We start from the raw sequence: 22,380 nt of genomic DNA, 5'->3' as shown, positions 1-22,380 counted from the left end.
GGCAGAAGGAAGGAAAGTCACTATAGTAATTCTGAACTAGGTTATTCCTTAGAATAATCAGTCAACCAAACCCCCTAGCAATCAGTGCAATTGCTGTCCAGAAAAATCCTCATTTCTATCTGGATACTATACTCTCTGTATACCCCATTTTAAAATAAGAAGAAAATGTCTAGAAAACTTTAGGTATTTTTCTCTTATTACTCTCCGAACAGCATTTGTGTAAGTGCATTGTCACTTCCAGATTCAAATCCTGCCTAAATAACCCAGCCTTCTGGAAACTTTTCAGATATTCTCCAGGGAAGAGAGCTTTATCAAGGGTTTATTCTATTCAAAAGACGCTGTTTTCATTGTGTTTCTTAGAAGATACATGGTTACAAATCACTATCAAAATTCATGCTGAGTGGCTTCCAAAGAAGTGACAGGGTTTTTTTTAAGCTCCTCTGCCTCTGAAATGGACTGTCATCCCTCTAATTTGGCCAAGTGTTCACTGCAGGTGGCATTTCCACCTCTAGCAATGCCACTCTCCTGTGATGCAGGCCACTGGGAAATGCCAATTCTGGGCCACCATTTCTAGTTGAGTTGTCTGGGAACTGTGAGAAGGTGTCGTGGTCTGACTAGCTGCTGTTGTCCATCTTTCAGGGACAGGAGAGAGTGGCAAGAGTACGTTTATCAAGCAAATGAGAATCATCCACGGGTCGGGATACTCCGATGAAGACAAAAGGGGCTTCACCAAGCTGGTGTATCAGAACATCTTCACGGCCATGCAGGCTATGATCAGAGCCATGGACACGCTCAAGATCCCCTACAAGTACGAGCACAATAAGGTAGGCCTGGCTCCTCATGGGAACCGCCGGCAAAGCTGTCCATAGTGCAAATGGTCTCTTCACGTGTCTGGGATTCATAGTGGGTTTTTTTGAAATGTACATTTTTTCATCTCTTAAATGAATCTTTTAATGGTTCAGTAAGTTATTATAAATGTTTTTTTCTTAAATCTTTGAAGTGACATATATAAAAAATTAGAGTTGTGTTCTTAGCAATAAATATGTGGAAGTTTAAAATTTAAGGGTGCACATTCCATTAAGGAAACAGTTTGTAAATTCAAGACAAACTGACCAAAATGAGGGAATTCAGAGATGAGGCAGTGGCCTTGCTTCAACCTCCCACTCTTTATAGTTCTTTGAAAAAAGAACAAAAACAGCTTAAGACCAGTCTGTCCGGTTTAATTTTGGATTTCGTGACTTCCTTTCAATAGTACCATAGGCTTAATTTTATTTCAAAATAGGTCCATCTGTCACTTCCAATAACCTTTCAAACGCGTTTCTCTGCAATTGTGTTAAAGTCATGGAAACTTCTAAAATCACTTGAGAAAGGGTTAGGAAGATCTAAATTGTCAGCTTTTTAGAAAACAAACATTTCCAATATCCAGCATTATCTCTTAGTTGAAACAGGAAACGGAGTTTTTTATTCTGGTGGAAACAAATGTTGTAATCACTCACACTCCAAATATTATAGATACGTGATGCCAAACAAGATTGGCGCGTATGATGGTGGCTCCAGGTTTGAGTGATGCTTCAGTTGCCCCACAGGAAGTTACACCAGGGAGTGACACCTGTGCAGAGGCCCCCAATGGATGCAGTCTTTGATCCTTGGGGCGTGTAGTTGTCGATCTTAGAGCAAGCTGGTAAAACCTCACCTCTTGTTGACAAAACACCACATTTGTACCAGCAGTATTTTAGGGCCTTCAATCAGAAGTTTCATTCTCTTAGTACTCTTGATAATCTACACTCAAGGATATTTCCATATACCAGGATTAATAGGTAATAGCAAGGAGTTGGCATGCCCAGTATGACTCATAAACTGAGATTTAACTCACAAAAATGAATCATAGGTAAAATAAAGCAATTTTGTGCACCTTCACTTCTGTTACTATCTAGAAGCATCTGACTGTACAAATAATCTTGAAATCAGAGATTTCTGTTTCTTAGATGATTCCTTGAAATTAATTGGCTATTTCTTATCTGATACTCTCACACGTAGTGTTCTTATTTTCCAAATAACATAGAGACCCTCCACAAATAATCCTTCCTGCTTCTGTTCTCAAGAGTGAAAAGATCTGGGCATGAACCTTTTATGAGCCTGGGAGTATGCCGCCCAACTCAGATGAGGCTGCCTGGAATTCTCAGCAGTCTGAATTTTAAAGGATCAGTGTTATTTTGTCCCTAAGAAATCTCAGTGTAATGAGTTTCTGAAATAGGTGGCATGCTTGTTTTATTGCAGTTGTGAGACAATTCTGTTGCGGGATTTTTTTTTTTTTTAAATACCAGTGACTTTACCAATCTATATTTGATTGATAACATGGCAATCTAATGAATTCTGGCTGAGTTTCCAGTCGTGTGGTATGATTGATATGTGTTGCCAGCTTACACCTTAAAATATAGTATAATCTTTGTAAATTATACCAAAAAATCATCTTTCTTAGATGCTCCAGAAGAATCCTTCAGGTTCTTGCCTTGATGTTAGATTTCCACATGTAGATCACTGTCATGTAGATGTTAGATTTTCATATCGAAATCATTGTTATGTAGATGTAGAAGGTGGAGTGGAATTTATACCTTATTCATACAGCAACACATTGAAGAATATTTAACAATATGCATTATTTGAGCTCTTTATATCAGTTATAGTTAAGTAGACTTTACTATGTTGATTCAGTTAGCAATCAACATCATAAAAAGTTATATTTATAATACAATATAAAAATTGTATTATATTAATACAATTTTTCTCAGATATAATTATCCTGTGAAATCTTCCCACATCTTTTGGTTACTTTAAATACTGCCTAAAATAGTGACATTATTGTCCGCTGACCTTGAATTCTTCAATATGTTTAATCCCCTTTAATTCATACTGTAAATTACTTTCGCATTTATTCCATTTTCACTACAACATATATATATTCTAACTCATCGCATTCCCCTCACTTTATCCATTAAGTTCCTGAGCTCTTCCCATTCCTTGCCTTTGTTAATGCTTGTTAAGGAATTTTGTTGTCTCCTTCCTGTTCCACCCAACTGCCTCTTCCTCCTAATGTTCTTTTCTACTCTCCCTCATAGTACTAAGTAATCCCACCGTCCTTTAGCAGAACCCATAGTGGAGTACTTATAATTGTCTTGCTTGTATTAATTATGATGATTTGTGTATTGATCTCATTTCCTGTCTAGATTCTAAACTCCTTGAAAGTAACTGTGCCAGTTCCATCTTGGTAGTCATCCTTGTCCCTAACATAGTATCTTGTACATAGTAGAGGCTCAGAAAATTCTTGTTTTATGAATTGGTAAATGCTTTGTAAGCTTAAACAACTGAAAGTCTTGACCTCTTCTGTCCCCAGAGTTGTTGAGCTGATGACTTAAATCAGCAAATAGCTGTCAACATTGTTTTATGTGCATAAGAGAATAAATGCAATGTGCTTTTGGAGATTCAGAGTTTAATCAGGAATAGGCAGGAATTTACAATTCAGGAAGAGGCAGGGAGTAGCTGAGGGAGGGGCACACTGGAGAGGAGGAATGCTTGAACTAAATGTTTAGAAAAAGGAATGTGCATACAGTGTATAAATTAAATTGGTCAGTTTACCTTGAGCAGAATTCTTCTAGAGGAGAACTAGAAAATAAGAACCAAAATATGGTTTACGATGTGCTTATTATGAAAGGTTTTGAATCTAGGCTAATAAGTCTCGATGTTATTTTCTTGTCTATGATACTTACTTAATAATAACATTTTACGTTTTGTTTAGAATTTTTTACAGAAGTTTTTGGTTACAGTGGTTTATATTTTATAAATAGTTTAAAGTATTTAGTATGCATTTTATTAGCAATTACTGGGAAGTAATGCATTGTGATTTATGTTATTTCATAGCACTAAAGATATAAAATAAATAACCATTTCATTTTTTAAAAAGCTTTGTACCTAGTGCCACATTGGCCATAATCTACAGTAGTAGCATAAATAAAAACAAACACTTTTCAGTATTGTCCAGCCTATCTGTACTTATTTCTGAGTTCATATATTTTATTAGGTAAAGCATAACTTACACGTGATGTGGCCTGTTCTTAACTGGGAAATTGCTCACAGTTTTGTTTGCCGTGAAATTTGTTCTAGCTATGGAATGCCATACCAGAATATCGGAATTTCTTTTTCTACTGTGTAAGTATTACTACATTGGATTAAAAGTTGTAGTTAGGGGCTAGCATAGTGGTGAGGGGGAGTCTAGGCCACAATCTCTGTCCCAGATGGTGGCATGATATTGCATGACTTTTCGTAGACCTTACTTAGTGTTCTAGGGCTCACTAATTCAGGAGTGGCTTGTAATAAATTCCAAAATTTTACCAAAATAAAGATGAATTCTTCCCCGACTATGTATCTGCTATCCTGTCCTTGGACTTTCTTTGCTAAACAAGTAATGTTTATAGGTGAGCTGCTTGGACTCAGCCCAAGTGAGAGAACACGTTTGAGGACTCTTCTGAATGTATGTGATCTAGGGTTTATTTCTAAATATTGCCGTTTCCCTAAACACAACTGTTGATAGCTGGTATTAAAAGGATTAAATATTTGTCACTTAGTCAAATCAAAAGATATGTTTAAGCCTCTACTAGGTACAAGGCATTCAACTGTGAGACTACTGTGTCATTCCTTATTTTCCAAAAGAGAATTTTCATCACATTATTTTTTGGTTTCCTGTCTTATAAAGACGTGTTTTCCTGATTATTCTTTCCTTTGGTGCTGAAATCAGCTCTTAACAAAAAGGAAGAGGTGAATAGTTTCTGTGTTAACATAGCTAAGAACTGTCTTGAAGATCTATGTGGGGAAGTAGATCACAAGGTTTTGACCCTTCAGTTTTGTGTACTTACTGCCTATACCCGGCAGTTGCCATTCTTCCTTCATTGCCTGCTTTTATTTCACAGGCACATACCTTATTTTCTCAGTCACATTGCAAATTACCTTATGGTAAGCAAGTTTCTGGTTTTATAGTCATTGTCTCCTCCACAACATACCACAGTGTTATAGGACCTTTTGTTCATTGAGCAGATTGCTCCAGATATATAGATCCTGGAACCCTTTATCATTGCCTTGTAATTTCTGTGAACTGTGAAATCAGGGTATTCTTGTGGCAGTTTCAAAGTATGGACAGGCCTCAGGTCTCTTTGCCAATCTGAAGAAGAGAAAGGAATCTGATGCAGTGCTTCTTTAAGAAGTGAACTCTAGATAGTTATCGCATAGAACTGAGCTGTGAGTTAATGCTGAGTAGGTAACGTCACCTTTTTTCTATTCTAGTTTATGATTTTAGACTTGTTAGTCCTGATGACTGGGGCTCATTTAGCACTTAGGCTGCAGCTGCCTTTGACTAACTAGCCAGGAGTATGCAGTCCTGACACCTGTGTTTCCTTTTCTCCTGAGTGTAGAGGCCGAGAGGACATGTTGCTACAGTTCCTCTCGTCCTCTCTGAACTCTTTAAGAGAGGATGTGTCACAGGGAAAGTATCGTTAAATAGAATTTACAACTTCCTGAATTTTCTGTATTTGTTGAAGAAATCTAAGATAGCAGAAGCCATTTTCAAGAGATAGCAGGATTCTGAAGAACTTGCCAACTTATTCCTGTCTTTGATCAGTTGAATAGGAAATTACTGTACTTTTTTCAACATGAGGAATTTTTTTTAGTTTATAAAATGCTAAGAGACAGATTTCATTTTAATATTTCCCACCAGTTTAATAAGCACATCGTAAAAGCAGAAGTTAATCAGCATATATTTTAATCTGTTCCTCTGAAGAGTCGTATCGGTCAAGGTTCTCTGCTTGCAAGCAACAGAAGCCAAAACTGGCTGACTTAAGTAGAAAGAGAATTTGTGGGATTATGAGTTCACTCCAAGAATTGAGGAGAAGCTGAAGGACTAGCTCTTGGAAACCAGGACGGGTCTGGAGAACTTCTCTGTGAGACAGATGAATTCTGGCTGTTTTCAGTCTTCTTTGACTTTACTCAAAATTCAAATTCCTGGAAAAACTTGCCCGATTGGTGTACCCTGGATTCTGTGCTAGCTCTCTGGACAAAGCTGGGCAATTTGATTGACAGTCCCTGAGGGGACTCTGGGTACAGTTAGTAGAAGAAGAGGAATGATGCACAAATCACAATTATTCACTGCAAAATCACACTGTCAATTTAGAGGATAAAGTGACATGTGGATTCTCTGTAGAAGCAAACCCTCCAATTTTGCTCAGCATTTTCTAAGCCTGTCCTAAAGAACAGTTGCTTCTTCTGGGCTTGTTCAGTGTGGGGGTGCAGGAGGAGGTTCAGGGGTTAGTGATTTAGTAACAGTTATTTATGAAGTAAGTAACTGAGTTTGAGCCCAAGCACTGAATAGTTGAGTAACCTTCAGTTTGTCACATTTCCTTCCTAAGCCTAAATTTCTTTCTTCTCTAAGCCTGAATTTCCTCATCTGTAAAATGGGACAGATAATAATAGGGTTAAATAGATAACGGATGTGAAAAATGTCTTATAAATAAAAAAAAAGAGTTTGGAAGTTATAAAATAAATTGTCATCATGAAGAGAATGAATACTATTAATCTTCCATCTTTATTCAGAATAAAATAAACAGAAAATAATTTAAACAGTATGACTAGATTTAGGAGGTTTTTAAGGAAAACTTTCTTCGAAGTGACAGTCATTGAAATGGGATACCAAGGGAGATAGAGAAATCTCCTTATCTGGATGTGTTCAAAAATAGAATGTATTTTTAACATGTGAGATTCTTTAAGGAAATGTTGCAGAAATAAGACAAGGGATGAACTAGACAACTTCGGAAATCCTTCTCAGCGCTGTCTCTCGTGCCGATTCTCTGATTCCAAAATTCTAATAGAGACAAATCCGTTGTTAAAGTTATTTGGTTATAATTTAAAGCTCCTGCCTTTCTGGAACTTTGTCCATTCCAGAGCACTTATAAAAATTATAGAAAAAAAGGATAGTAAACAACAGATTCATTTCGACGATGGTCTCTAGCCCAATGGAGATTTTTCTTTGCATCTCAATATCATAAGTGATTATAATATTTACATCTATGTAGGTTGTTTGTTTTTTGTTTTTGTTTTTTTTTAAACAATGTTTGAGATTCCAAATCAGATGAAGGGTTCGTGGGTATTGTTTAGTGATACTTATTTTAATTGCATTGGTGACTAGCCACCAAAGACAGCCAGCACTTTTTCATAGGGACACTTTCTACTCCTGCTTCTATAAATCTTTTAGAGTTTTCTTTCTAATAAATTGTCTAAAGAAATCTAGAAACTTTTCATGACTGACATGATCCATCAATCACCTCTTCCCTCTCTCTAGGACTCTGGTTGGGAGTTGAGTCACCACTGATTCCCTAGTACTAATAACTTCAAAAATCCCTTTGAATATCTACTTTCCTTTCTCTTTTAATATCTTGAAATACTTTCTAGCCACATTTTCTTCTCTTTACTCTGTGTTTGATTGCAGTTCTATATTCATTTTATACCCCTTCCAGCCATGTAAAAAAAGATGATGAATATGAGATTTTTTATCCTTTTTTTTTTTTTTGGCTGAAATTAATCCATAATCCCAAGGCATGCTATCCTTTATCCAGGATGAGTAACTTGAGTTTAGTTTCATCAGAGGGGACTCTGAAACAAAGAAAGACTTCAACAATAGACTAAGGTGCTTTCTTCTCTGTCTGTCTGTCTGTCTCTCTTGGAAATTTTTATATGCAAAAAAGTACACACATCATCAGTATCAAGTGCATGTATTTTACCATTGTGAGCACATTTGCATCTGTATCTGTTGATCTGAATCAAAATGACCAGAGGTTCAGTGGTCTTCTCATACTCCCTTCTTGTTTATATTTCCAACCCCTAAAAAGTGACCACCATCCTGACTTCTCATAACATAGATTATTTTTGTGAGTTTTTGGACTTTGTGTGTATAGAAGCATATACTATATGTTCTTTTGTATCTGGTTTATTTCACTCAACATTACATTTGTGGAATTCACCCATGTTGTTACTTGTAATTGTAATGCATTTATTCCCATTGCTCCATAATAGCAATACCCACATAGAACTTTATGAAAATGCTTTATGTCTGTGCTGTGCAACACAGTGGCCACTAACCACATGTGGCCGTTGAACCCATATGTGGCTAGTGTGACAGGAACTGTTTTTACTTTTATTTAATCTTTTGAATTTACATTTAAATTTATGTGTCTAGTAGCTGCTCTACTGAACGGCACAGTTGAATAGTATTCTGTTTTATGCATATGCTACCGTTTGTTTATATATCCTGTTGTTCATGTAAGTTTGGGTGTTTGGGGCTATTATAAATAATGCCAATATAAATATTCCTGTATCTGTCTTTTGGTAAACATAAACATACATTTCTTTGGGGTATGTACCTAAGATTTGAAATCACTGAGTCAGAAGGTATACATCTGATCAGTGTCAATATAGAGATGCTACCGAAGAATTTTCCAGAATGATCGTACCAATTTATACTTCCACCAGCCGAGTATGAAAGTTCTAGTTGCTCCATATTCTTGACAACACTTGATCTTATTAATCTTTTTGTTTTAGCTATTCTGGTGGCTGGATTGCGGTATTACGCTGTTGTTTTAATTTCCATTTACTTGATAAGTAGGCACGTTGAGTACCTTTTCGTATGTTTAATGGCCATTTGGCTATCTTTTATAAAATACTTTTACTTTTTTTTTCTATTGTGTTTTCTTATTTCTTATTGTTTTGCGGGCATTCTTTATATATTAAAGATATGGCTTAATTTTTGTTTTCTTCTTGGTTCTTTTAGTGAAAAGCAGTTTTTAATTATAGTAAGTCTAGTTTATCGTTTGTTCCTCCTTCTGATTAGTACTTTTTGTATCCTTTTGAAGTAATCTCTGCCTACTTTAATGTCATATAGATAACCTATTGTCTCTTATTTTTAATTCTTTGTTGTTTTACACTTTACATTCAGATCTAAAATCCACTTCAGATAGATTGTAGAGTATGATGCGAGGTGGTGAAGGTGCTCACTCTTTTTTTTCCCATATGGATATCTAATTAACCTAACTCATTTACTGGAAATACCATCCTTTACCCAATGTAATACCATGTCTGCCACCTTTGTTACAAATCAAGTGAATGTGTGTATGAGTTTCTCAACTCTCTACTCTGATCCATTGGTCTATTTTGTGTATCTATGTGTCAACACTATATTGTATATCCCGAGCTTTGCAGTGAATTTTATACTGTACAGTGTCAGTCATTCAGCTTTGGTTTTCTTCTTCAAGATTGTACAAGAGCTGAATTTATTTACTTTAAATTTAAGGTACCTTTAAGAATATTTCTTTAACTAATGGGTAGATTTCCCAGAGTGAATCCAAATGTAGTAATTGCTCTTTATAACACAAACATCTTTCCTTTCTTGGGGCCTCAATTTATTTCCTTATTCAGTCTATGTTGGCTGCTTAGCTCAGTAGAGGACTCCTTTTTTCCTAGATTAATAACGTGACATTTTTATTATCAGATATTTCATTTACAAGGGATGATGGAGTTGCTATGTGGCTTTGTCATTATTCAGTGGGGTCATATGTTCTCTCACTTTAGCATTTCCTTTAACAAGAGTGGTGGCTGGACTATGAGTGCAATGGGGTTCTACTAACTTGGCTGATTTGGGACCAGAATCCTTTCTGATTTCATATTTTCACTATCTATAGCATTTTAGAGGGAATGAACAGGCTCACCTAGATTTTCTTTTTTGTTTTGTGGTCTCCAACTATTGTAGAAATAGACCTTCTAAGTCTGGCTGAGTGAACGGGCTATAGTCAGGTAAGAAAGAGGGTTATGCAAGCTGATTTTGCCCTATCGCATAAATTTCTTATTTATTTATGTCTTGAGATATTGGAAAGTACTTTATTTTGTTGAAGTAGGGGTATAAAGCACAGGCAGAACTGTAGACAAAGGTATCCACACACAGTTGTATATATATACACATATTCCTGCGTGATTATTGTCTTGTGCATTAGAAATGACCTTTGGACCCTGTTTATATATGTGGGGATAAAGCTGATGAAGACCAGCATCTTCTCCATGTTGTACATATATAACAACTGTCTTCAGGTAACGTTTCCTCAGCTTACCAGTGGCCAGTCTGCTTCGCAGCCCATCTCATCTGGAAGTAACTCATCTCATGTGTCTGTCATTGTTTAAAATTGGTGAAAGGAAGAAAATTCACACTTGAGGGTAGAGACTGGGCTTTCATTATTTAAATTAGCACAGTATTTAGCACACTGTTCTACTCTGTTGAATGAATGAACAAAAAACTATCTCCTATGTACTGGTCAACATAAACTAATTTGGCTGTTTTTTAAAAAAAGAAAATAGTAAGCAGTTTAAGGAACATTACTCATTCGTCCAAACACATGAGAGAACTCTGCTTAAGCAGTCTCCCTCTAAACCCCTTTCAACCCTCAGACCTTGAAGGTCCGGGGACTGACAGCCACCATATTAAATACACGTGTCGTAGTTTAACACACTTGATTGAGTAGGAAGTTGTGAATCTGGTCATTTGGCTGTTCTTGGTTAACTCCTGGCAAAGCATCACATAAATACTTATTTTTTTAACCAAGTAATGCATAATTTTCCCCTTTAATTTTAAGCTAGTCCATCTACTTTCAATTAGAGAGGCAGAACGTATCTGTTGGAACGAAGGAAAGTGAATGCTTAATGAAGCCTGAAGGGATCTGGTGAGGGTACCTGGTACTGTTCCTTCTCATTCTCACCCCACCGAAGGAATAATTTCAGTTCTGGGCTTACTTTTTGTTTATGGAGATATTTACAGTAGGCCTTCCTTAATATTTGACAAAGTAGCAGTATTGCTTACCTAAGTCACGTGTATCAAAGCCTAAAATCTTATTACTTCTGAGAAACCATACTCCACCATGTCATTTTGCCCTAAATCAATTATACTTGCTACATAATTATGCTTTTAAATAGTATAAGTTAGAATATTCATAATCTTCATGAACAGGTGTACATATATCCAAACACAAATATCAGCAAGCAAATGTACTTTAAAAAATAATGACATTTTTGTGTTCTATTATATTATGACACCTTTCAAGAGCTGAAAAAATACTTCGTTAAAAGCTGTGATTATTAATTTTGGCTAATCTGTTGTAAACTTATACTTTGAACACATTTATTTTCCTGATTTTATGTTTCTTGAAGTGAATCTGCTAAGAAGATAGCTTTAAGTTGTTGCCACCAGTACTTTGTAAGATGATTATGCAGTTTTCTATAATCTTGTATTATTTGTTTAAAATGAAAAATGACTTAGAGGAGTGGCATTATTGGCTTATATCAAGAAAGTTGGTATCGCTGCTGAGTTGTACAAGAGTACTGGAATCGTCGGTGGGTTATCTGCTTCTTTGGATGTACACACATCCTCTGTGGTAAAAAGTCTAATGGTTTGAGCTAAAAAGAAGACTGTGTTGACAGTAGACATTGACATGTCTGGGAGGTGGTGAACTTCCAGTGATTCTGTGATAAGAGTTCAGCAATTCAGGTGATTGTGCAGTCCTGAAGACTAGCCTAGTCTTCATTCTCTTGACCTTCTTTTAGCCATTTTTACTTTCTGTTAACAGGCTGTGCCCATGGCAAAGGGGTAAGAGTGTGTAGCTCTTTGGTTATAGAACACTGCAGCCAAACCCTCACTAAAGTTGGGTTTTAAAATACTTTTGGATTCTGTTACACTTCAATTGACCTTGATCCCATATTCCATATTATAATGGAAAATTTAGTGTTAGCAATACTGTCAGAGTTTTAGGAATTTTGGCCTTACCAGGGCCAAGTACAGTGTCAGTATGAAGATACTACTTCACTTCAAAGATGAAATTGGCATAAAATGGCCAATACCACCATATATTTTGCAGATGGTCTGAGTAGATATTGTCCAGTTTGTGCCCAGCCATGGGAGAGAATAGTGGCCCCAAGGAATAGTTGCCTTTTTTTTTGTACACTGACGTTATCGTTTTTTCCAAACACTGTGTGCACATGGGATCCCTTTTTCTAATTTACGTAAAGGTGTCATATAGTCCAGTGGAAGCTTTGGGTCATTCTCACTGAATAAAAAGTTGGAAACAGTGATTTTATATTTTAGAACAGTGCTCTCAAATGTCACCATGTATATAAATCACATGGACACCTTGTTAATATGCAGGTTGTATTTCAGTGGATCTGGGGTATGCCCAAGATTTTCTTTCCTGATAAGCTCCCAGGTGACGTCAAAGTTGCCTGAAGTAGAGCTGTATTTGAAATAATTGACTCTCCATCGCCAGAGGAAATGTGAAATCATCAGTGGGCTACCCTTTGGAGAGAAGGTCTCAGAACTTATACCTTAATAGAATTTCAGCCAAAGGACATTCCTAAACTTCTAAGTTGTGCCTTCCTCATCTGAAAAGTGAGGATAATAATGGTACCCACTTCATACAGTCAATGTGGGCATTAACGATTGAATACAGATATAAAACTTTTAGGATGGTAACATCAGACTAAGTGTCTACTAAATGGTTGTTGTCAAATTCTTCCCAGGAAGTGCTGGGTCAGGAGAGATGTATGGGTCTTTGGGTAAAGGGCAAAATAGTTAAGGAGAAATTATAAATTGTTTAAAGATATCGAAGAGGCTATGACCCAAGAATGAGACATGGGTTCCCATTGTCAGGTACACCAGTGGTTTCCAGGAAGCAGTGGCCTGGCCTCTGATAGGACTTAAGCTGGTCTAGACTGTAAACAACAGTGGGGAATGTTAAGTGAAGGATCCTTGTTACTGCTAGGATCAAGGAGCATTGACTGATTCTTCCTTGATAGTCAGAGTATCTCATTATCTTGACTCCAGTGTGTTTGCAACCAAGGGCGACCAGTCCAGTGCGGAAAAGGGAAGGAGAAAAGAAGGAAAAGGAGAGAAATAACTTTTGCCTAGTGTTTCTGGGCCTTGCGCAATGCCAGGTATTTAACATGCTCAAAAATGGGAGGTGTACTTAGTAGTATTCCAAACAGATGAAAAATGTTTAAAACGTGTGTCCCAAATCACTCAATTTGTAAGTTTATGAGGCTGGATTTTAAAACCAGAGTTGGACTTCATAATTCCCAAAAGGCAACTCATGTACTTAACTCCATAAACACCTTTGACACCAGGACACACATATTTAATTTCCATCTGAGAAAGAGTAGGTGGAGTTGTGCGGCCCCTCCAACTGTTTTTCCACCATTTCAGCCCCTGCCAGAGGCAAGACTGCTCTGCTCACTGCTGTGTCCTTAGTACCTAGCTTAGTGCCTGATTCACAGTCGAATGCAGTAAATATTGTAGAATAAATGAATAAAAATTTAAGCAAAAAGAGCTGATAATGGGCCTTTTAAATTAATTCTTACAACCATTTATTTGACTTCTGTTTTCTGATCATGTGCATTTTTTTTATTTCTTCTTTATATCTTTGACTGATAACATGGATATTTGATGAATGTGAAATTAAACTTTTTAAAAATAAGAATTTTTTATTTCTCTTAGGGCCAGAAGAAGCTTAAGACATGCACTTTGCTTATAGAGTGTGAACTTGTATATAAATAATGATTGTTTTCATTGGATATATACCACAAATACTTTTTTTTGATATGCTTTCTCACTTGTACTATAATGAACATCTTTATGGGATAAATTGCTAGAAATGGAATTACAGAGTGAAGATGTATACATACTTTTAAGGCTTTTGATAAATATTATTAAATTGCCATCATGAAAGATCATACCAGATTACAATGTGGGGCAGACTGTGCCTGTTTTTACTACATCCATGCTACCTCTGAGTTTTATTAGTGTTTTAAGTCTTTTCAATCTAAAAGGTGAAAGTGATACTTGAATTTACATTGTTTAATACTAATGATATATTTCTTTTCAAACTGTTTGGCCATAGACCTTCTAAATTCATTCATTCCAGAGACTGTGACATTTGCAAATTATTTAACTGGAGCTATTATCTTATTTTATTTTTTTTGGAGATATTATGTCAGGTGTATCACTTGCATTGGTTATTTCATTTTAAAAGTGAGTTGTGATAAAGAACAAAGATCTGTGTAGGTGTCAGCAAGCTCTAGGCCAGATATATGTTTAATCCCTGGCTGGCATGTTGTGCTCATTCTCAGATGTGGCTCGTCATAGTGTCCCTTTGGTTCCTTTAGCATGGACAAGTATGGCAGTACATACGATGAGTACTCCTTCAAGGATCATTTGGACAGAAAATTCCTAAATGCAAAAGGGGTATTGAATGGCATTTACATCTGAAGAATTCAGTGTGAAATCTCTCCAAGTTACATCATCAACCTATAGGTAAGATTAAGCAAGTCTATACCCAGTGACCCCGTGCAGTTACCTCATAGAATTTTCTGACAGATGTGAAATATTATGGCCATACTGCTTCTTCTGAAGAGGAATTTTGATGTTCCAGCATTTCATTTGTAGGTCTGAGCTTGAGACAGTGGTTCTCAGACATTGGTAAGATGTGATATCACCTGAGGAGCTTAATTACTGAGCAGATTATCTGAACCCAGCCTCTGAGCCTAGAGAAAGGTAGCCTAGCCCTGATTATAATCAGATTATTATAATAATAGTAATAATCATAGAAGTGATTTTATAGTTTCAGTGTAACTACTGTTATTATAATAAAACAGTACAGATAACCATATAATTCTTACTAATGGTACTGTTACAAATGTAGTAAATATATCTGATAACTCAATATTAATTAAAGTTCCATGTTAAATGAGAGGAACTTTCGTATTCATCATCCTTAATATCTGATTGAATTTTATTTCCTGGTAATAGAGAACGAGCTCTTGAAATAAAGGCCATTCTTCTGAACATAGAGAAAACACATATGTGCACCATTTTTATGATAAATCATTTAGGAAGATTAGTTTTCTTTAGTTGAGCAATAGAATACTACAGGCAAACTAGAAATTTTTCTATTGACACTATCTCACTATCGTACTTTTTTTTATAGTTTGCATTTCATTTCCTTGCAAGTTTGTGTGTGTATCTTTCTTTGTGTGTCTTTTTTTGAAAGGAGCCTGTATAGACTCTAGCTGCTTCCTTAGAGACCCTATCACGAACATTGTTCTGAATAATTGATGCATCACTTTCAAATATGTTGATATATTTCAACAATCTGGAGTCAAAGAAATGTAAAAGAATGTTACCCTGTACCAACTTTAATGTGGGTCACCCCAAAAGACTTGCTAATTATTTGACCTAAGAACTAATTATTTTGTAAACTTTGTTTTTAAAACATAAGCAAGTGTGAACTTCCATCAACTCCATCACTCAGATCTTTTCGTGTTCTGGAAATTGATTATTTGTGGTCTCTGCAGTCAGCTATTTACTAAACAAAAGCAAAAGTATGCCAGAATGTAATAGGAGAAACTCTCTTTCCCAGTAAGAGCAGGATGTATCATTAGTCTTCTTAGGAACTTGCTCCGGGAAATGTTCAGCTTAGCAGGGGACGGGGGTTGGCTTTATCTTAGGTCAGCAAGTCTGACCTGGCTTACCAAATTATCCAAATAGATACGAAAAGTCAAAAGTCATCTCATCACTGTCCTTGTAAGGGCTTTTACATTTTGCCTGCAATTTGAAAATGATTTAATGGTATTTTCTGTTTTGTTTTAGTATTTCCGTGAAACATGGAAGATACATGTAGCCTGGTTGTTAGATGAGGAAACAGAGGCACAGATTTTTAGGTGACCTCTCAAAGTCATGCAACTCTGCAGCTGCAGTTAGATACCAGTCCAATTTTGGACATTTTTTTTTTCCTGTCTCCTTTAAAAACAAGTATATTCACTTGTGCTTTAATGATAGGTTGTTGTAGAACGGCCAGTGTCAGAAATTTTTTGCTTCCTCCCCTTTTCATTCCCTTCTCTCTCAGGATGGATCACTTGCCCTCCTGTAAACCAGACAGAGCCTGAGTGGAAGAGTTTCCCTGAGCTCCTGGGGAAAGGGAAGGGAATTAATGTTTAATGAGAGTGAATTCACTCTTAGCTATTTGTGCCTACCAGGGAACCAGCTGTCTTAGGACATCTAAGTGTCCCATTTTATTCTTCACATTCCCTGCTACTGTCCTCTCCTTTCCATAAATAAAAGGAAACTGAGGCTTTGTGAGATGAAATGATATTCAGGCTTCCAAAGCAGATACATGGCACCTCTAGGTGAATCTAACACCCAGGCTTTTGTAATTTTTGTAAGGCCTTCTTAACCGCCAACTCCATTCTTGCTGCCCGAGTTCTATGTCTATGACCAAACCCACTTAAGTAGAGTTGGACCTCAGACCTTAATCTTTTATGTCCAGTCTGCTTCTCATTTGAAAGTACCTGGCCCTACCGACCTGAGTTGACCTCTCTCCTAATGACCTCTGACCTGTATTGCTCATGGTACCTTCTAGCCCTTGTTCTGACTAAGATACTGGCCGCTCCTTCCTGGACTTCCTCATATCTCCACCTACAGACTATGATGTCTACCTAGATATTGGTGACAGCTACAAATTTTACTTCCTCCTCTGGTTTCGAGCTGTGTGTGATACTGAGGTCTGGGCCAAATTGCAAAATTATTAAAGCAGAAACTCCAAGATTGCATGTTGAGGTGGTAAGTGAAGTAAAAGAGGCTATGAAGTAAGTTAACTCCGTTTCTGTGTCTCATGGTTAAGGAAATTGGCTGGCTGATTAGACAGAACTTGTACACCCTCTAGGGCGACCACAGACAACGCTGGGTGAAATTTCACAGTCTCCATCAAATTTATCCTGTTTCATCTAGAATATGGTACTCATTTTTTTACCCCACTTTAGATTTTATAAACTCTTTTCTTAAGTCTGATCAAAATGCATCATTAATAACATTTGGTGGATGATTGATTTTTTTAAAAATGATTTAGATCACCTGTCCTTTATTATTTTTAATATTCGCAGTTTCCTTTATTTCTTTATTGCCATTTAAAAGTAAACGGTTTAGCCAATGTGCCATGTCAGACCAGGTATCTCATCTGTTACCATCATCACCTGTTATTTCTCTCAACTTTGTTTGCACAGCAAATTTTATCATGGAAGTCTTCAATGAGAATGAGATTTTTAATTAAGTAGGATTCTAATGCTAACAGCCAAAGCAATATTATTGAAAAACATGCTTAGTGAAACTTAGAGATATACCACAAGTATGAGAAAAGGATGTTTTTTTCATCAGATAAAGTATATTATTTGGAAATTGTGATGACAGCAAGTAAAAAGCAAATAAGATACATTTTTTATATTTGGAGCTTGCTTTAGGTATCAGAAAATTCTGAAAGTTTCATTTTGCTTCACCCGGTGGGTTATAATAAATTGAAATTTAATCCTGAAAAGGTATTACTAATCCCATTTACCAATAAAGAAACCGAATTCAGAAAACCCTGGGCCGACATCGCAAAAGTACAGAGAAGATGGATTCAAAACCAGGATATGTATGCCAGCTGTGTGAGGAATACAGGGATGAGTAAGGTATAGTCTCTGCCTCTAGGGATTGTGTCATTCAGTTAGGGACACAGACTTTTACCAGATATTGAAAGAGTAAAGTGGAAGAGAACAGAAAGGCTCTGCTGGCTGATATTTGCACTGGGTCCTGAAAGACAGGGACGATTCTGACAGATGAATGGGAGTTGGGGAAGGCACAGAATAGGAAAGCACAGGACAGTTCCAGGGAAAGTTGAGTAATAGGACAAACCAAAGGCAGCAAGGTGTGAGGCAGGAGGTCAGGTTGGAAAGGTACTGGGGAACCAAATTGTGAGAACCTTCAAATTCTACACTCCCAGGATTGATTGCAACTGTCGTGGGGCATCCCAGAGCCCAGGGCAGAAGGAGGCAATGGGAGTCTGTGTTTTCAGAATGCAAGTGAGGCCAGAGTGTGACACGGGGCACTTTCTAGAAGCAGGAGGAACACCTTGGAAATGAGGTGATAAGAATCCCAACCAGGACTAAGGGGATTAATGTGGGAGAGAAATGGCAAGGTTGAGGGGGAGACCACAGAAGCAAGATTCAAACAAGTGTTTTTGTTGGTTTTTCAAACTTGAGACGTGAGTTCTGGGTAGGTCAATGGAAGTTTGCTGGTAAAGAGGAAAATCGTTGACAATAGGGAGAATGTGAAATAAAACAAAGTTCTGGAGAAGCAGGATACCTATTGCTTTGAAACTGTTGGAAGTGAAAAGAGAATTAACCGAAATTCAGAGTTTCGAGTAGAGAAGGCAGCTTTTGACAGACCATCCTAACCAGTTTCCCCAGGACTGGTGGGTAAGAGCATATGCCGAGAAAGGGAGGAGTGAGTGAAGTGGGGGGTGAGGGATTAAGATTGTGGGAAAAAATGAAGGAAAAATTTGCTTGGGGTACAGATAATTGGGAATTAGTGAAAGAGGGTGAACGCGAGATGAATTGCTGAAAATTACTGAGCACCTATATCTAACCACAAGTAGATGTTATCAGCCTGCCCTACTAGGTAGCAGATTCCATACAGTCATCCTTCAATTTTCCATGATAAGTGAGAACAGGTATAACATGAATAATTTAAATCTTCAGTGAGGCCTCAAATCTAATTTAGCAATAAGCTTTTGCAGTAAAATATCTTCCTGTCCCCTGATGGAGTGTCAGAAGTGTCTTTTTTGATTGTGGTGTTTGTACATGTGGTTCTGTTAGGCTGTGGAGTCCCTCTGGCCCGAGACAACTCAGCAGCCCCAGGATCACTGATTGACTTAATAAAGAACTATGTTAAGCCAATAAACCCAGTTCAGTCAAACAATAGCTTTGAGGAGTCTGCTAACTTAGTGAACAAGTGGGCCCTGGAAGGGCTGAACAAACTCCAAAATAGGCAGTTTGATGAAATTTAAACTGTTCTCTTTCAGCTAGGAATTCCTCTCTGCAGAATTTGCTCTGCTAGAATGAAAGCAGGGATCATGTCAGTTTTGTTCCTGCTGAATCGGCAGTACCTAGCAGAGTTCCATGCTGTAATATGTGCTCAGTACATACATACTTGTTAAATAAATGTGTGACTGAAACGCTCATAGATGTATGCAAAGATGCCATTTGCCACCAGTGTTCTCTGAGGTCCAGCCAGATAGTCTTTCACTTCTGTGCTTCTACCACGTTTCCTCTTCTGCACGTGCCACCCGCCTCCTCATTCTATCAGATTCTTGTATGAGATGCTTTCACATAACTTTATTCTTTTCATTCTCAGCATTTATCCCATTTTGTGAGATATATATATATATATATATATATATATATATATATATGTAAATATATTAATGTGATTCTTTGAAGAATGTCCATCTCTTACCAAGGTCTCATCTTCCTGAGACCAGGCTAGTATCTGCTCACTGTTATGTCCTAAGGGCCTAACTAGTGCAGTGATTGGCACAAAGCAGAGTCTGCATGTGTGTGTGCACACACACACAGACATTAATCACGAGTTAGGTTCTGTACAGCATTGTTTATAATAGTGAAAACTTGGAAATGACCCAAATATCTATCAATAAAGGAAATAAAAACCCTGGAATGTATATATTGAAGTGAATAGCAAAAATATTAGATGGTTATACAATAAACAATAGGTTGATTTTTGAATTGTGGAATCAGTGTTCAATTTTTATGTCTTTTCTTTTGTATATAATTTATTTGAGGGAAAAAAGTAGTTTTTTGGCTATAGATTTCATTCTCTGCCCTATTCATGCATTCATTCATTCTTCATTCAGGAGATTTAATGAACACCTATGTGGCAAACACTGTGCTAAGCATTATACATAACTAACAACTAAGCTGCTCTTGAATTGCTAAACTGCTAGCTAGGAGCAGACAAGGAAGGACGTGCCAGTTTACAACGTAGTGTAATAGGTGTTATAGTAGGACACACTATAGCATGCCGTGGACTAGCAGTAGTCTGGTTGGGTGAGGTGGGTGCAGGGAAGCTTCCTGGGACTTCTTTGCTAAAGCTGTTATTTACTGAGTGCCTACTGTGTGCAAACCTCTAGGCTGATATAAGCGCATTCCCTGTCCTCCAGGAACCCATAAGCTGTAGGAAAGTGGTGATAGCAAGTGTGTGATGTATTGTGCCTTTTATTAGCACTAAGTAATAGAAATGCAGTGTGAGATAATAACCTCGGACTGGAGAGAAAGAGGAAGAATGGCCTAGATTATCCAGTGACAGAACAGTAGGCCTCTAGGTAATTAAGAGTGGCTGTATTTTATTGCCTCTTAAGATGTCACCCTTCCATAGATTTAGGGTACGTGATAATTCTGAATAATTTTTCCCATCCCACCTTCTTGGCCCTTCTTACCTAATTCACTCTCTTTATTCTAAATGAAGCACGTCTTGGATTGCTTTTTCTTCAGAGAAACTCTTTAAAAAAAAATCACGGTAATTTCTGAACGAAGATAATGGGTTTGAATGAATAACTGTGGAGTGCCGAGGGAGAGCGGGGTCAGGAAGGAGTTGTCCCCAGTGCCTTCCAGCGTCACGTTGTGGACTTGGTTGACGTGGGCACTTGCAGCAGCCGCCTAGATCTCGAGTGTCCTCACTTCATTCACATATACCTTTTTTGTTGTTTCAGTTCACAGAATATAAACCAGGAGTGTAAAAAGGAGACAATCTTAATGAGACTCTCAGGGGACGTACCCACTGGCAGCTTCGCTTGGGGTGGCTGTCAGGGCTCATCAGCCTTTGGTTTAAGCCCAGAGCTGAAGGCAAGCTGAGTGAGGGCAGAGCAGGAAGGAGCTGCAGCAGATGAAAGCAAAAAGGCCATTTCAGAGTCGTTTTGCCACTGGTGGTGGCTTCACTGACAAAACTGGATTTGCCATTCAGAGTTGGCCAGTTTTCCCTTTTTTTGTCTACAGAGCTGATAGTCATTACTAGTCAAAAAAAAAAGCTGGTAAGAAGTCCTGGCTCCCTTGCCCTGCTCTTAGCAAAGCTTTAATAGCCGTGCCCTGGTTCAGTGAGGTTTCGTGTTACTAAGACTTCATTATTATTACAAAACATGCAATAGAGCTTCATCATAAATAATTAAAAACCCCTGACAGAAAATAAGCTGAGCACATTCTGTGATATGGCAAACTGATTTTCCCCCTGCATCGCAGTCATCTGTTAGACTGCTAATTCCCCAGACTCCATAATTAACAATGGGCAGCTCTGTTCTTGAGAGAATTACCCAGGTTGGCACTGGTGCCTCCTTTGTAATGGGGCAAAGGGGTGGGTTGGCTGTGTTCCTACCAGTCTCTCAAATAGGACTTCACTGTGCTTCCCATTGTAATTAAGTATCATTGTAATAACAGACATGTTTAGTCCTTAGTAATGTAGATAACTTCTGGAAGACAAAACACAGCTGCCCCTATGATGTGTCCTATGTGGTTGTTTTTCTTTGAAGACAAAAAGTAAGGGAACTGAAAACTTATTCTGAGGCTGGAAGGTATTGGTCAGGTCCACTGTGTTCTGATGTGCATAGTAAATAATTGGAAGCATGAAATGAATAAAATTAGTTTTAATTGAGGTAGTTTCGTAAGTCACTGGCTGATAAAAAGAGGAAGTTGAGCAGGGGCTGTTCTAGATTAAAAGGAACTAAAGAGACAAAATGCAATGTGTGTCCCTTGTTTGGATCCTGTTTTGACAAAACAAATTAAAAAAAAAAAAAAAGATAGACAACTTTTAGATAATTAGTGAAATTTGAATATGGACCAGGCCTGATAGCAAGAAATTATTCTCAGTTTTGTCAGGCTTGAAAATCACATTGTGGTTTATAAAAATTTATTTTTATATGCATTTGTATGAATTTTTGAGATGCATATTAAAGCATATAGGGATCAGTGACAGCTTTAGGACAAATGGGATTTGCTCTTAAACACTTTAGCAGAACAGTATTCAAGGATGGGATAAGTGAAGCTAACAGTACAGAAAGGCAAAATCTTGATGATTGTCAAAAGATTTACAGGGATTCATTTTCCCATTCTCCAAAGTTTTATGTATATTTGAAAATTTTCATAGTGTTTATTTTAAAGTGACCGAATTCTAAAGTTCTTTAGAAGGAAACTGCTACTGAGTTTCAAGTAATTTACAGATGTTCCAATTCAGCTTTGATTATAAATTCCTATATTTTAAAATAGAGATAATGAATTTATTAACTAAATAAATGCTAATAACTCCCTACATTTGTATGTAAAAGCTGTGAGCAGACTTCAACTCAGGATGCCTCACCGCCTCATCATAACCTCCTACTATTCTAC

The 22,380-nt window shown here is 37.2% G+C and overlaps 1 protein-coding gene across 1 annotated transcript in view; it reads left to right on the top strand.

Moving 5' to 3' along the window:
• The window catches only part of LOC120588271 (guanine nucleotide-binding protein G(q) subunit alpha), a 270,517-nt gene that overhangs the window by 94,617 nt on the left and 153,520 nt on the right, over window positions 1-22,380 (top strand). The window contains exon 2 of the mRNA XM_039845612.1: window positions 640-824. Within this exon, the coding sequence (XP_039701546.1) occupies window positions 640-824 (185 nt within the window). The remainder of the gene's footprint in view (window positions 1-639; window positions 825-22,380) is intronic.

Source organism: Pteropus medius, unplaced genomic scaffold (assembly GCF_902729225.1).
Source record: "Pteropus medius unplaced genomic scaffold, Ma_sr-lr_union100, whole genome shotgun sequence".
NCBI classification, from domain to species: Eukaryota; Metazoa; Chordata; class Mammalia; order Chiroptera; family Pteropodidae; genus Pteropus; species Pteropus medius.
Note: the sequence above shows the minus strand (reverse complement) of the source record. Positions and strands in the feature narration are given on the sequence as shown.